Source organism: Gallinula chloropus (assembly GCF_964237585.1).
Source record: "Gallinula chloropus genome assembly, chromosome: 1".
NCBI lineage: Eukaryota > Metazoa > Chordata > Aves > Gruiformes > Rallidae > Gallinula > Gallinula chloropus.
Window position 1 is genome coordinate 68,424,795 of NC_140085.1, and position 13,739 is coordinate 68,438,533.

General features: G+C 41.8%; 1 protein-coding gene across 1 annotated transcript in view; it reads right to left on the reverse strand.

The window, feature by feature from the left end:
- VWF (von Willebrand factor) overlaps window positions 1–13,739 on the reverse strand; it is a 138,317-nt gene that overhangs the window by 88,674 nt on the left and 35,904 nt on the right. The window contains exons 14-18 of the mRNA XM_084270626.1: window positions 10,995–11,190; window positions 9,854–10,069; window positions 3,844–4,084; window positions 2,955–3,049; window positions 1,655–1,815 (exon numbers count right to left, since the gene is read on the reverse strand). Coding sequence (XP_084126752.1) covers window positions 1,655–1,815; window positions 2,955–3,049; window positions 3,844–4,084; window positions 9,854–10,069; window positions 10,995–11,190 — 909 coding nt within the window. The remainder of the gene's footprint in view (window positions 1–1,654; window positions 1,816–2,954; window positions 3,050–3,843; window positions 4,085–9,853; window positions 10,070–10,994; window positions 11,191–13,739) is intronic.

Consider the following 13,739-nt stretch of genomic DNA (forward strand, 5'->3'; position numbering starts at 1 on the left):
AAATATGAACAGAAGCACCACTTGTTTTAAAATTGTGGTGAAAACGTGCTCAATGTTGTTATGAATGCTTTCAGATTATGTTCTGTTATTTTTCACCTTGGACCTATAAGATACATCCCAAGTCTTTGATTTTGTCTACAGCTTGCATTTTACTCTGCAGTAAGTGTGTTTATAAAAAATGATGGTAGAAAATTAAAAAAAAATGCTAGAAATAACTGTGTTATGAGAATTCTTTTTTTGTTTCTTTCAAGTAAGACAATGGAAGAAATTTTGAGGGAGAACACATCTACATTCATACACAACCAGATAAAACAACACCTCTTTATAAAATTACATGTTTCCAGGCAAAGTTAATTTTTTTTTTAAATGAAATTGAACTAGTGGATGAAATAAATTCATTAGAGCTGAAGCCTAAAAATAAACATGCATCTCAACCCTAGAAGTAAAAACCCACACCTTCATTTGCTAACAGTCTATATTTGGTGCATATTAATCTGACCCTGAATCTATACTAGGTATGAAAGAGTTAAAAAAATAAAGGTTATCTTTTGCATTTATAGTGTTCCTGGGTTGTACCATATTAAATCACCTTGATTTACAATACGTCCTGCACATATGAGAGATATGCTGGTGCAGTTTTCTAACTACCACAGGTAAGAAATACAGCCTCACAATTGTCGAGTATTTTAGTCCTCAAACAAAATAAAGACAGCCTCAGCTCTCTTTTTGCAGAACCTATCAGGTATTTTCCACTGCACTTCATGCATTGAACTTAAACACTTTATTGCCGGCATTTTTCTGGGACAGAGAACTCAAAAGTGCCACCTACTTCATAGAGTGTACCACGTGCTCCTCCTCTGCCCTCTTCATGTGATGCCAGGGGCTATACTCTCAGCCCCCAGTGAGATCCTGTGTGCCACTCTTCACTTGCCCCGACAGTGCTACATAGCACTGATCATTGATGTTTCTTCCTAGTGCTTGGAGTGTTCTGTCTATTCTACTACATCTGCTTTTTATCAGGGCTCTAAAATTGATAGTGACTTCACATTCACTGGCTTAGGAAGTAACTATTTGCTTTTTGCTGTATTTAAAAATGACTAAACTAATGATTAAATTTGAGGGTTGCAAGAGAACATAACCCTGAAAGCATTTTGCCAGTGGGAAAAAAAAAGCGTGCTCATCACACCACTTGTGACTCCAGGATACCCTCTGACATAATCTTAGTATGTTTAATGTCCCATGTTCCTTCTCATGTGGAACTCTAGGTTTGGTACAAGCCACAGGAAGGAGCAACAGAGATGGAAGTTTGGCAAGGGAGAAAACAGAGACACAGCAGGAGATTTTGACTGGATGTGGGGTGGGTAGTTGAAGTATGGGTGCCTGTGGACTTCTGTCTCTCTGACTAGGGATGTTCAGCAAGAATGAGGAGGAGTTTGGGAGGAGAGTTGAAGAAAGAAAAAAAAAAGTGAAGTTTGGAAGTTTGGTTTTTCATTATCAATTACTGCAAGCTGTACTTCACCTTCTATGCAGATGTACTAATACATGGATTTTAAACCAGCCACAATTTGGCAGAATCAATACTTCACAACCAAGCTGCAAGAATGCTGCTGGTAGGAAAAAAAGAAGGAAAGAAAACAAAGAGGAGCCTACTTACCATCCCTTTTGGACAGAGGCATCCAGATATGCAGCCATGGCTGATGCACTCCAAGTCATAATTCTGGCAAGTCTTGGCACACTCCAACCCTTCAGCTCTTGGGTTATTTGCAGGACAGACAAATCTTTCCATGGGGGATCTGCATGTCAAGCTCCTTTTTACTTAAAAAAAAAAAAAATACAAAAATTGCAATTGAAACACAAGTATTGTTAACACAGTGTTTTTCTAAAGGACAAATGAAAATTTTTATTAGAAAACTAGTTTAGCATATAGAATGGAGCAACACCACTACACCACTACACATGGCACTGTAAAGGCAACAGTACCCACTTCCCAGTGAAGTGACCTCAGTTAGGCTATGGTAAAAACATGTATTCTTACATGGGAGCAAAAGGGAGTGCACAAAGGTTCAATTCCATATTCTGCTTGTGGTATGAGCACACTTTAGTATGAAACATATTTCAAGCTGTAGGCGCTGTACACTACCAATATCAGCACAAAATCCATGCTGTGAGAAGCCACAGGACAATATGCTACTGTATTCAGACTCACTTCCAACACAGAGTGTAACTACATAAGTGACTGTTAACAACAACGTCCTTAGGTTAAACAGTCTTCAATTTTTTTGAGAACTTGGGTTCTGAAAGATGATCAGAATTTTCCAAGAAACTGCAGTTTATTATTTCAAGTGATGCTAGAAATATGCCTCTTCCTAATACCAGGAAAATTATGTTTTAATAACTTCACAGCAAGAGTATCAGTGAGGAAACTCAAAAAATCCCAGAACAATAGTGTCCTCTTTCTCCAAGTCAGGGCTTATCTTTGCAAGGCAGTTGTCAGTGTCTGGGAGGTTTTATGGCCGGATGCCTGGTGGATAGAGAGCACACTCGGTGCCTGGCATCATTCTGATTTTCAAGCCACAAAAAGCTTCAACTGCACCAGAAAGGAGAACTTGCAATCTGCTAGTCAGAAGCAGAAGGTATAAAGCTGGCTAGTTACTGATGTCATGTAATGCTCAAATAGCAGCTGAGGGCCTCAGATCACCATCAAAGAACCTCTGAACCTCACTTAACTAGAGTGAGACTGCAGTGACTAACTATAATTTTGAGAGGCAGGACACAATGAGCAATGAGCCCTTCGACCTCCCGTGCAAATGTTTTGTTTCTATCCTGTAACAAAAATAAGGTTAGAAAAAGACTCACCAGCCACTGTAACCTCTAGTACTTCATCCCTATTCTAGATTACCAAGAGACAGAAGGAGACGTGGGGGGAAATAAAAACAAATTGAAAGGATACCAACTTCTGGCAGATGGCCTCTCATCAGCAAAAACATCTGGCAGGAAGGCACCAGGAGCTCTGTTGGTACTGCAGTGCATGAAACCATTTTCACAATAGCTAAGAAAAACAAATAGAGCTTATATTTAACAAAGTGACATTTAGCTTTCACTCACATGGTTTTTTTCAGACAGGCCTGCAGGGAACTTGTCAGAGCACCAAAATTACACCTCTCATTGGGGCTGATCTGTTGCTTTGCATTCACTGTGCTTATCAGCCTTAAAGGCTGTTGTATATTCCTTAAGATAGTCAGCAGTGATATACTAAGCATAGTAAGCCAGCTATATGCTAGCCCTGTCCCACTGAATCCAGTGCATCAGCACAGGTGTAACTCCACAGTGGAGAGAGTGCCTACAACTTCTGACTTCTGTGGTAAAGGAAAAAAAGGAGAAGACCTTGTTCCCAAAATTGAGCTTGCTAGATGCGACCTAGCAATTACATTCCTCAGTGTACTGTTGCTCAATTTATCAATTAGAAATATTTAATACTCAGATCTTTGGTAGAGGTAATCACGTTTTAATACTTAAGAAATGTAACACAATACATTAATGCAACATTTAAAACACCTTCAGAGTAGCTATTGTCAATAATTAAATTCCATTTCAAACTGGCAGGAACTGTTCACAGAACAGGGCTTAGTCCTTTTTTCCAACTAATATGACATTTGAAATTATGTGTATAGAGATACAATAGCAAACCTCACCGCCTGGTTTGTTGGAGGCAAAATCTTGCCCTCTCAAACTAAGTTTCAATGGAGGTAAAGGTACTGAGGACCTGAACCAGATAACTGCTTGGGCTATCCAAACATTTCTGAGTCACAGCATGTAGGGATGAGTTCTGAACACTGCACTTACCACATGGTATGATGATCTGAAAAGACATCCTCTGGCTGGAAGATCTCACCGTCATAGTAACAAGAGCAGTGGGACTTTGGCACGCACTCCTCACGCTCATCCAGGTAGTACCCAGGGGGACAGTAGCATCCTTCCACACAGAGCTCATCACAGTCCTCATCTGGGTAGGACAGAGATCTGCAGGTCTGGTTGCACGGCGTCCCACACTGCCGGTATATTTGGCCTTCAGGACAGGTCATTGCTGTTGATAAATGTGCACATGAGGGAGACTGACATTTGATCCTCAGCCAACTAAAAGAAAAGCTGCCTAAAAAGGGACTCGAAAGCTGGGGATTAAAATGTATTTATTTAATTTACTCATTGATAGAGACCTGTATTACACTGTCTTTCCTTAACTCTGCAGCACCAGCAAAGCCGAGGGCACTGTTTATGTACACACAAACAAAACCTTACTATGTGCAGTTCCCAATAAATGTTGGGATTGCATTGCAACCCCTGTGATGAAATCCATCCTCAGAATTTTATCCAGAACACAAAACACAGGCTGATTCTAACCTCTGTTATTACTTGGATCTACACGTTCGGAGCATTACAAGTATCACATTCTATTCTTTTGCAACATGGTTAGGAACAACTTGGTCAAAATAAGTAGAAATGTAGGTTTCTGTCTTGCTAAGCAGGTGCTGCAACAGTTTAAAGCCTCACATCTCAGCAGCTCCCAGTGACTTCTGTAGAAACAGGAGCAAATAATAAAGTCATTTAGAGATCGTGGAGGCAAACCTTGTGTACTAACTGGTTTTAATTATTAATTCACTGCCATGGAGACCTAATTAAGAACTTTGGAGACATCTTGGCTTCTTTGTTTATAAAGTTTCCAATTCGTTCTACAGCGCTGATTGTGAGGAAACCACCTCGGCATACATCAGCATCAGCACTAGGTGGCAGCTGTGACAACGCATTTCCGAGGACTAGTAAACAAGTTGATACTACCAAGGGCTTTTAACAGGCTCCCTGATAACCAGGATGTACAAACCCTGTTGCTTGTAGCAACCTTCCAAAGCAAACGGATGGAGTTGTAGGGTGATGAGGTAGCATCTTTAGTGGAGCAAAGGGAAGCAGCTGTGAATAAGAGTTGGCACATCTGTACTCTGCTAAAACCAAGATCAAGGGGTTACAGAAAAGTCTTTCTCTTGTCAGACCTGCAGAATGAGCCAATAATTCCTACCCTCTCTTCTGTGTGCACGTGCACCCGGGAACTGTAGCAGCAATGGCAGTAGAACTACAGCCCTCCCTGCAGCCTCACGCAGCTGCTAGCAGGGCTGAACTAACACTGAGCCTAACAAAGCAAGGCCTACAGGCTAAGCAGCTCCATAAAATTCCACTGAAATTAAGAATTGCTTCTATTTCCTGAAGAGAGGCACGGCTACACCAACAGCTCCCTGACTTCTCTTGAGGCACCTGAAGTCACACATGTGGGTCTGTTAAGCCCCTAACTTACAAATCCAGCACAGAGGCATCTAAGGTCACTCAAAGCCTCCTTTAGAGCAAAACTGTCCCAAGTTTGAGACTTGTGCCCAAACTATTTAGTGTAACTTTCACAGCACAGTCCGTGTGTGTGCATCAATATAGTGGGCAGAGTAAACACCTTCTAATGCAGAAATAAACAGGTGATAGAGTCACTCACAGTTGTAGGAGTCTCTGGCAGCTATTCACAGAACAGTGCTTCTAATTTACATAAACACAATCTTTGCAGTAAATCAAATACTGACGAGACACAGCCCAGGGCTGAGGACTATTTTAAAAGCAACTTTCATCACTGAAGGCATGTGCTAGCAGGACAACGATGGAGCCTCAGCCTAAACTATGATTTGCTTCACAGGAACCTCTGGAAACAAGGAACTGGTTTGGCAGATTTCAGGTGGGTACACCAGTCTACTAGAGTTTCAGGATTCAAAAAGCACAGGAGTTCCCATCCAGAGGGACCTTGACTGGCTTGAGAGGTGGACCTGTGTGAACTTCATGAATGAGCCTTATGAAGTTCAGCAAGACTAAGTGCAAGGACTTGCACATGGGTTGGAGCAATCCCAGTCACAACTACAGGCTGGGCAGAGAATGAATCGAGAGCAGCCCTAAGGAGAATGACTTGGGGTTTTTGGTTGATGAGAAGCTCAACATGAGCCAGCAATGTGCAAGTACAGCCCAGAAGGCGAACCATATCTATCCTAAGTTGCATCAAAAGAAGCATGACCAGCAGGTCAAAGGAGGTGATTCTTCCACTCTATTCCCGTCTTATGAGACCCACCAGCAGGACTGTGTCCAGCTCTGGGGTGCCCAGCACAAATCAGACATGAAGCTGTTGAAGCAAGTCCACAGGAGGGCTGTAGACCATCAACACTTCCCTGTGCAGCCTGTTATAGTGCTTGACAACCCTTTTGGTGAAGAAATTTTTCCTAATATCCCATCTAATCCTCCCCTGGCACAACTTGAGGCCATTTCCTCTCCTACTATAACTTCTTATTTGCAAGAAAAGACCAACACCCAGCTGGCTACAATCTCCTTTCAGGCAGTTGTAGACAGTGATAAGATCACCCCTCAACATCCTTTACTCCAGGCTAAACAACCCCCGTTCCCTAGGCTACTCCTCGTAACACTTGTGCTCTAGACCCTTCACCAGCTTTGTTGCCCTTCTTTGGACATGCTCCAGCACCTCAATGTCATTGTAGTGAGGGGTCCAAAATTGAACACCATACTCAAGATGCCACCTCACCAGTGCTGAGTACAGTGGGACAATCACTGCTCTAGTTCTGCTGGCCACACTATTTCTGATACAAGCCAGGATGCTGTTGGCATTCTTGGCCACCTGGGCACACTGCTGGCTCATGTTCAGCCAGCTGCTGACCAATACCCTCAGGTCCTTTCCACTTCCCATTCACTCTTCCAAGCCTGCAGCATTGCATAGGGTTGTGATAAAAGTGCAGGACTCAACACTGGGCCTTGAAGAATCTCATACAATTGGCCAAGGCCCAGCAATCCAGCCTGTCCAGACCCCTCTATAGAGCCTTCCTACCCTCAGCACTCACATCCAACTTCATGTCATCTGCAAACATACTGAGGGTACATTCAATCCCATCACTGAGATCATTGATAAAAGACATTAAAGAGAACTGGCCCACTACTGACCCCTACGGACCACCATTTGTGGCCAGCCACCAACCGGATTTAACTCCACTGACCACAATGATAGCTTTGGGTCCAGCTATCCAGCCAGTATTTTATACGTATGCATATGAAAGAGGCAGCCTTTCACAGTATGGTCTACCTGCTCCTTCCACACAGCATAAAGAGATTGGCTTTGCTGCTTATTCACAGTGGGCTGCTGGAGTCAGGTCCTAAAACAATCAAACTGCAACCAAAATCATTTCAAACACGTGGGAGATGAATGCGCTTGTTAGCTTGACATGCAGCAGAAATGCTGTGCTGCACTAATGACTTGCCTCCCTGCCATTTATCCACTTCAAATCAGGCAAACCAGTTCTGTCAAGTCATTTCCCAAGAAACCGAATCTCTGTTGACCAAGGCAGGAGCTGAGCACTTGTTCAGTGCACTGGGCCATCAGCACAAATTATGCAACCTGCACATTCACCTCTCCAGACCATTAAAAGAGGGATTGTTCTCCTTTATATGACAGGAGATGTCTGGGGCATCAGGATTATTTAATGGGGACTGATGGATCTGCAATCAGGGAAATCGTCACTTTATGAGGGCATAAAGCACTCTGTAATGCACAGAGAGGAGGAAGCAGCTCTACACTATTAAAGATTAATTGTGAAAATTGACTTGTTCAATTACAGAAAGAACGATGGTGCATTATCACTGCTCGCTCTTTTAGCCTCCAGACCTGCACATTTTTAAAAGGATTTTTATTACATTACTGTTCCACTATCTGAACATTTACATAAATTAGGTAAAATATTATGAAACCATGCAGCAGTTTAACATAAACTGGTTTTGTTCTCATTCGCAGTAAATATTTTCCAGCATGCAGAAGCTGTAGTTGCTGACCTTACAGGTACAGACCCTACACCAGGTAGAAGGCCAGACACTTCTTCTCTCCCTTCCAGCTTCTACAGACTCATTTTCTAAATGTTTTCCCCACCTCTTATTTAGGAAAAGGTAGCAGAACTAATCTGGACGTCTGCCAAGCACACATGCCTTTTCCCCAAAATTTGTAATTGTCCTCTTAATGACAAAGTCTCTCAGGAAAATGGAAAAATATCCACTTGACAAGTATTTATGGGGAAAAGTGTGCCCATGTTCCATCAAAATCCCATTGCAATGGATTTTTTCCTACCACACTGACTTAGCAGAAAAAGAAAAGAAACAAAAGACATTGACTTCTTCTGCCCCAGCTTCTTAGAATTCTGTTTGGCTGTTAATCTTGCACTGGACTCATATAGGCAAAACCATCCTTATTTTTTTCTCTTATCCCACCTCTGTAACCCAAACCTGCAGTGTCAATTTTTGTTCTGCCCACTTGCAACATATAATCTTTTAGACTACAAGGTTTTTAATCGGGGTTTCCCTTTATTTCAAGTGGCATCCTGCAAACAATCCTCAGGGGAATTCAAAATGCAACTGTTGCTGACTCTCACGGCAGTTAATTGTCTATGCAAAATGCCACCAACAAAAGTCTTGTTCGCCTATCTCAGTGGTGCCACCCACGACCTGTTGATCAAGGTTCAGGATCTCATCTCAAACCAGCTACCACATCATACTAGAATTGACAAAAAGGAGGAAAGGAGCTTTATTGTGGTTGAGAAAATTATGTTCACTCACTAACTTAATGATGTATATGAAATGAGATCTGACATACATCTCAGACCTCTGCACTAATGGGGTGATAATCAAACTGCTAAGATAGATATATCCAGAGAGGTGGTGGGATCTCCATCATTGGAGATATTCAGAACATGTCCAGACAAGACTTCCTTCATACCCTCAACTTCAGATAAATTCAGTAGTTGGGAAGCTCGGGCCTCAAAAAAAATAGGAGGTACCAAAAAAAAAAAAAAAATCAAACATTACTCCAAACCACTTGTAGATGCCCTCCAAGGGATATTCAGAAAGTTTCTGGGTGAGTAGCTGAAACTTCAATACAGCTAAAAATGGAAATCCAGTCAAAAACTCTGCTGTGGTATGTCAGATGACTGCTTCTCTCCCACAGTGCTGAGCGGTCTCTGCGAACAATTTTTGCACCCTGGATGAAGTGGAGGAAACCTATACTGTCTCATCCTTTTCCATGAGAAAAAAAACACCTTGCAGAAATCTCATTCTAGATGTCTCATTGTTGTGGGTTTGCCCCAGCTGTGAGCAAAGCACCACACAGCTGCTCATTCTAAGAAGGTGTGTGTGGGGAATTGGGAGGGTTGCAGGGGAGGAAAAAGAAACTAAAAAAACCCCACAACCCCAGAAACTTCCAGGGTTCAGATAAGGATTGTTTACTGGGACAGCAGAGGAAGAAAGATGTAACAATAACAGGACTTTATAGCAAAATATACAAAACAGGTGATACCCAATGCAGTTTATCACTGAACTGCACAACTCCAGCTGTACAGCTCAGAGCCATCCCAAACCCACACGTCCTGGAATCATGCACTCCTTCCCGCACCAGCCCCCCTTTATGCCAAGCATGACATCATTGACATGAAATACCCTCTTTGGCCAGTTTGGGTCAGCTGTCCCAGCTCTGTCCCCTCCCAGCTTCCTGGGCACCCCCATCTTCTCATTAGCAGGGGAATATGAACAACTGAAAAATCCCTGACTGCTTGGCAACAGCCAAAAACATCCGGATGTGATCAGTACTGCTCTCATCCTAACTCCCAAACATGGCATTCCAGTGGCTGCTAGAAAGAAAACTTTATCCTAGCCAGAACCAGAACAGTCACCTGGCATTACCAAGAAATGCTTTCACAACAAGGAAAATAAGGATGTTTTAGAGCATTTCACTTACGGCAGAAGTCAGGTTCTCTCCACTGGACCAGGATGTTCTTCCTAGCACAGGCTGCTGCATAATTAGCAATAGCAGAGCACAGACAATCCTTGCCATTGGAGCAGGAGCAAACATCAAAGAGGCAGTTCTTCACATAAGGAGTAGGACTGACTTCATGATGACAGGGTTCAAATGCAGATGACATCAGAACAGAGCAGGAGTCCTCAGCATACTTGGCTAAAAAGAGAAAAATTATATGCTTACACTGAATCAATCAGTAGCTTTCAAGAAAATCTAGAACCCCAGTAAGCATTTTCTAATTTGCACAAAGTAGGCACATATTGCATCAGAACTCATAGGTCATGAGCTCCACTAAAAAAATAACATTTCACTAGTGAAATAAATAAAGGAAAAGAAATGCTTTTGTAGTCTGTTACCAGGATTTCTCATGCCGTGTTTCCTTTTAGGGAGTCTCTGCTTTCTGCATTTGCAAAGTAACTCTTCTGGGCTGCATGACACTCACAAAACTATAGTGCCTGCTGTGATCCAGAGCCATAAAATTTCTTATGTGCTTACTCCCCCCAGAAAGTAGAGTCTGCTGTAACACCTGGGACAAGAAAATTGCTCTGAGAATTTCTCCCCATGTCCAACTAGGAAAGCCAAGTAGTATGGAGGGAAGAGGAATGCTGTCTGTGGGATGCAGTAAAAGAAGGGAGACAAGGGACAGGGAAAAGTGTATAAGGGAAGGACGAAGGGGTGAAGAAGACAGGTGTGTTGTCAACCTATAGGATGAACACAGTATTGCTATCACTTAAAGAGTAGTTTCAGTGACACAAGTTTGTGCTGTGGCTGTGATGGTCTAACACTGACTGTGGTCCAAACCAAACAGCAGCATGATCCCACATTATTGTTTTTTTTGCTTTCAGTTAGGCTTCCTTAGGAAGTCTGCATCAATCTGTGTCTCTGTTCGAGGGTTGGGTTTTTTTTTTGGGTTGGGTTTTTTTGATTAAACAGAGATTACATTTACCGTGCTGGTAATGTAAGCAACACTAGCGTCTTCTCTCTGTCTTTATTTTTATTCTATTTAATTTTGTATTATCATTATGTAAAACAGAAGGTCACAGTTTGCTGTACATGTTTATTTTTGGATGGAGTTCAGTACCTAAACGAGGATTGAGATGGCAGGGATCGCTGTCTTGTTTTGACAAGTCTTGACAGTCTGCTTTGAGCTTCCAGGAGTTTCCAAAATCTTCCAGAAGAGCTTCCACCATGCCAGAAGGTGTAAGAAAATCATCCCCTTGGTTACCATTGTAATTTCCACATAGCCCACACATCCTTTCGGAGTAGACTGGAGACAACTAAGGAACACAACATTAGCCTGGTCATCCTTCAGACTACATCACCACCGTATAGCAAGATTTTCTAAAGATTGAACCACAGACAATTTAACAAACAAGGAAATTCCCAAGTACACATTAAAATACTGTAGACACAATTTAATTGTGCTACATTTTCAAACTTCTAATAAAAATGTTATTATTAGTAGCAGCAGGATAATTTTTGCATGGTACAATGATATTTTCAGGTGGTAACTGAAGACGACTAGAAGAAAAATGGCTTACTTTTGCACCTTGATCAGCATTCCAGTTTAGTTTTTCCCTATTTTTCCCCTTCAGTCATATAAATGAAGGCAACAGTGGCAGTTGTATGTTTTTAGTATAGTGAGATGATTACACTTCCAATGATAGTTTGGGAAAAGATAGGGTACCTGAAACCATTTTACAAGAAAATTTGAAGATGAAGAAAGTTTAAACAGACTGTTTTGTCTTAAAACAGATACCAAGTTGGAAAAGTGGTTTCCCTCAACATCAAGGACCATTAATAAAATAAGGAAGAGACTACTACCTGTAAAGACACATTACCTCACATTACACATTCCTCCTCCCTAGAGAAACTTATGACACACTAAAAACAGTGCTGCAAACAACCCACATAGCAGGTGTGTCCTTTTCACCTTGCTTTATTCTTACTGCAAATTGAGGCACATCTGAACTGTAACCCTAAACTTAGAGGTAAGGAGGGGGAAGTCTCCTAAGCAATATCCACAACACAAGGGCATCGATACCTTTTATTTCAGTAGGAATTGTCACTTTCTATTAGAATTAAAGAGCCAGTACATCACAAGTCCTACCAGCTGTCCTCAGGAGCTGACTCAGTGCTTTAACAGCTGCTGGTCTCTCTAGTACTCATTTACTACAGTGCTACTTCAGTCAGGTTGGCAGGAGCAACCAGTGAAATAGCTAGGAAAACACATTTTTGAAGTAAACTAGTTTTCTTTATAGAGAAAAATATCTTCCAAAATATAACCTAACACTACCCTTCCTTTGAACACATTGTGAAAGAGTAGGTATGGAGCATCAAAATTATTTTAATGAATTACTAGCCATGAATTACTAGAGGGTATGTATACTTATTACTCCAGTAGCCAAGGAAGCTACTTTTTCATGTAGTCTGCAGACAGGCAATGACTTGTACAAATACAGTTTCTGATGTGTTTTCAAGTGGAAGCTCAAATTGCAAATATCAAGTGGCCACAGAAAGGGGAGCACTCTTGAGGAACACCGAATTTTTACTGGAAGTCTGGCCAAGGTAATGGAAGTGTATCACTTCCCCCAATTGTCAGAAAATACTTGGCAACAGGTCAGTCAACAAATCCAGCAGAAATTAACTCTCCAAAAGCAATTGCAAAGATGCTTTAGATACCCAGCAAGGGAGGGAGCTTGGAGCAGAACTGGATAAATGCAGATGACTGGAGAAACTTCCACCACTTTTACGGGTAGAGGTTCTGGACCAGAAAATTAGATTTGTTTTAACTGTAAGAAAGGATTTTCCAAGCTATGCTCGTCTCTTACCAGGCAGAAAAAACTTTGAATACTAAAGAAAGCAAAAACTTCTGAGATGTGCCAAGGGAATGAAATGAATAATTCTCAGCCCAAAAACCAGCTTTTAAGATCCTTGGAGCACTGAAATACGGTCTACATAGAAACAACAACAACAACAACAACAAAACCACTAATACTTTCTAAAGTTATTCAAGGCCTTTCTCTTCTTTGCTGCTTTCCAACTCTTGTACTTACTGCTGATCTAGCTTTCATGAACCCTTACACCATGCCACACATGATATCTGAGTCAGATTTCAGGTCAGGAAAAGAGAGTGCAGAAGCACTGTCATGGTTCAGAACTGGCAATGTTCACTGCTTGGTAGAAACATCAATCCCATGAAAACCAACTCTTTTGACAAAAGTCTTCTCAGAGAGTGAAAACACCCCACAAGTGTCCCAGCTGCAGAACCTCTATTACAAGTGGGGCTCAAAAGCCACAGGGCTGTGGTTAAGCACCCATCTGTGCAAAGATGGCAAGTGCATGCGGGTCCACAGCTGACCATCACCATGCAGGATCACATCAACCTGACTAAGGACCCATATCCTGCAGGTCATCACACCAGGAAGCAATACTACAGGAAGATTCACACACCTGACGGAATGAATACAGCCTCAAGAACACTATTCTCAGTCCCTGATACCACCAGTCAATCAAATGAGAGCAACCTCCTGTACGAACAAGGAGGGCAACAGATGACTTAGCTGGAGAAGCTGTGATGGTTTATCAGCTATCAGGAGATTATTGTACATGAAATAATCTTCTCCCATCACAGACTTTTCTATGTTGCAACTCATTGTGTAGCTTACAACTTGCATACACACACAAAAAAAAGTTCTTTACATAAAGCTGCTGCAACTACATTTCTTCCCTTACTGTTCATTTATTTTAAACCTGGTTTCAGTTTTTCTACACTCTGCTGTGGTCTGCAGCACAGACAAGCCCTAATTGTTAATCAAGGGTGACT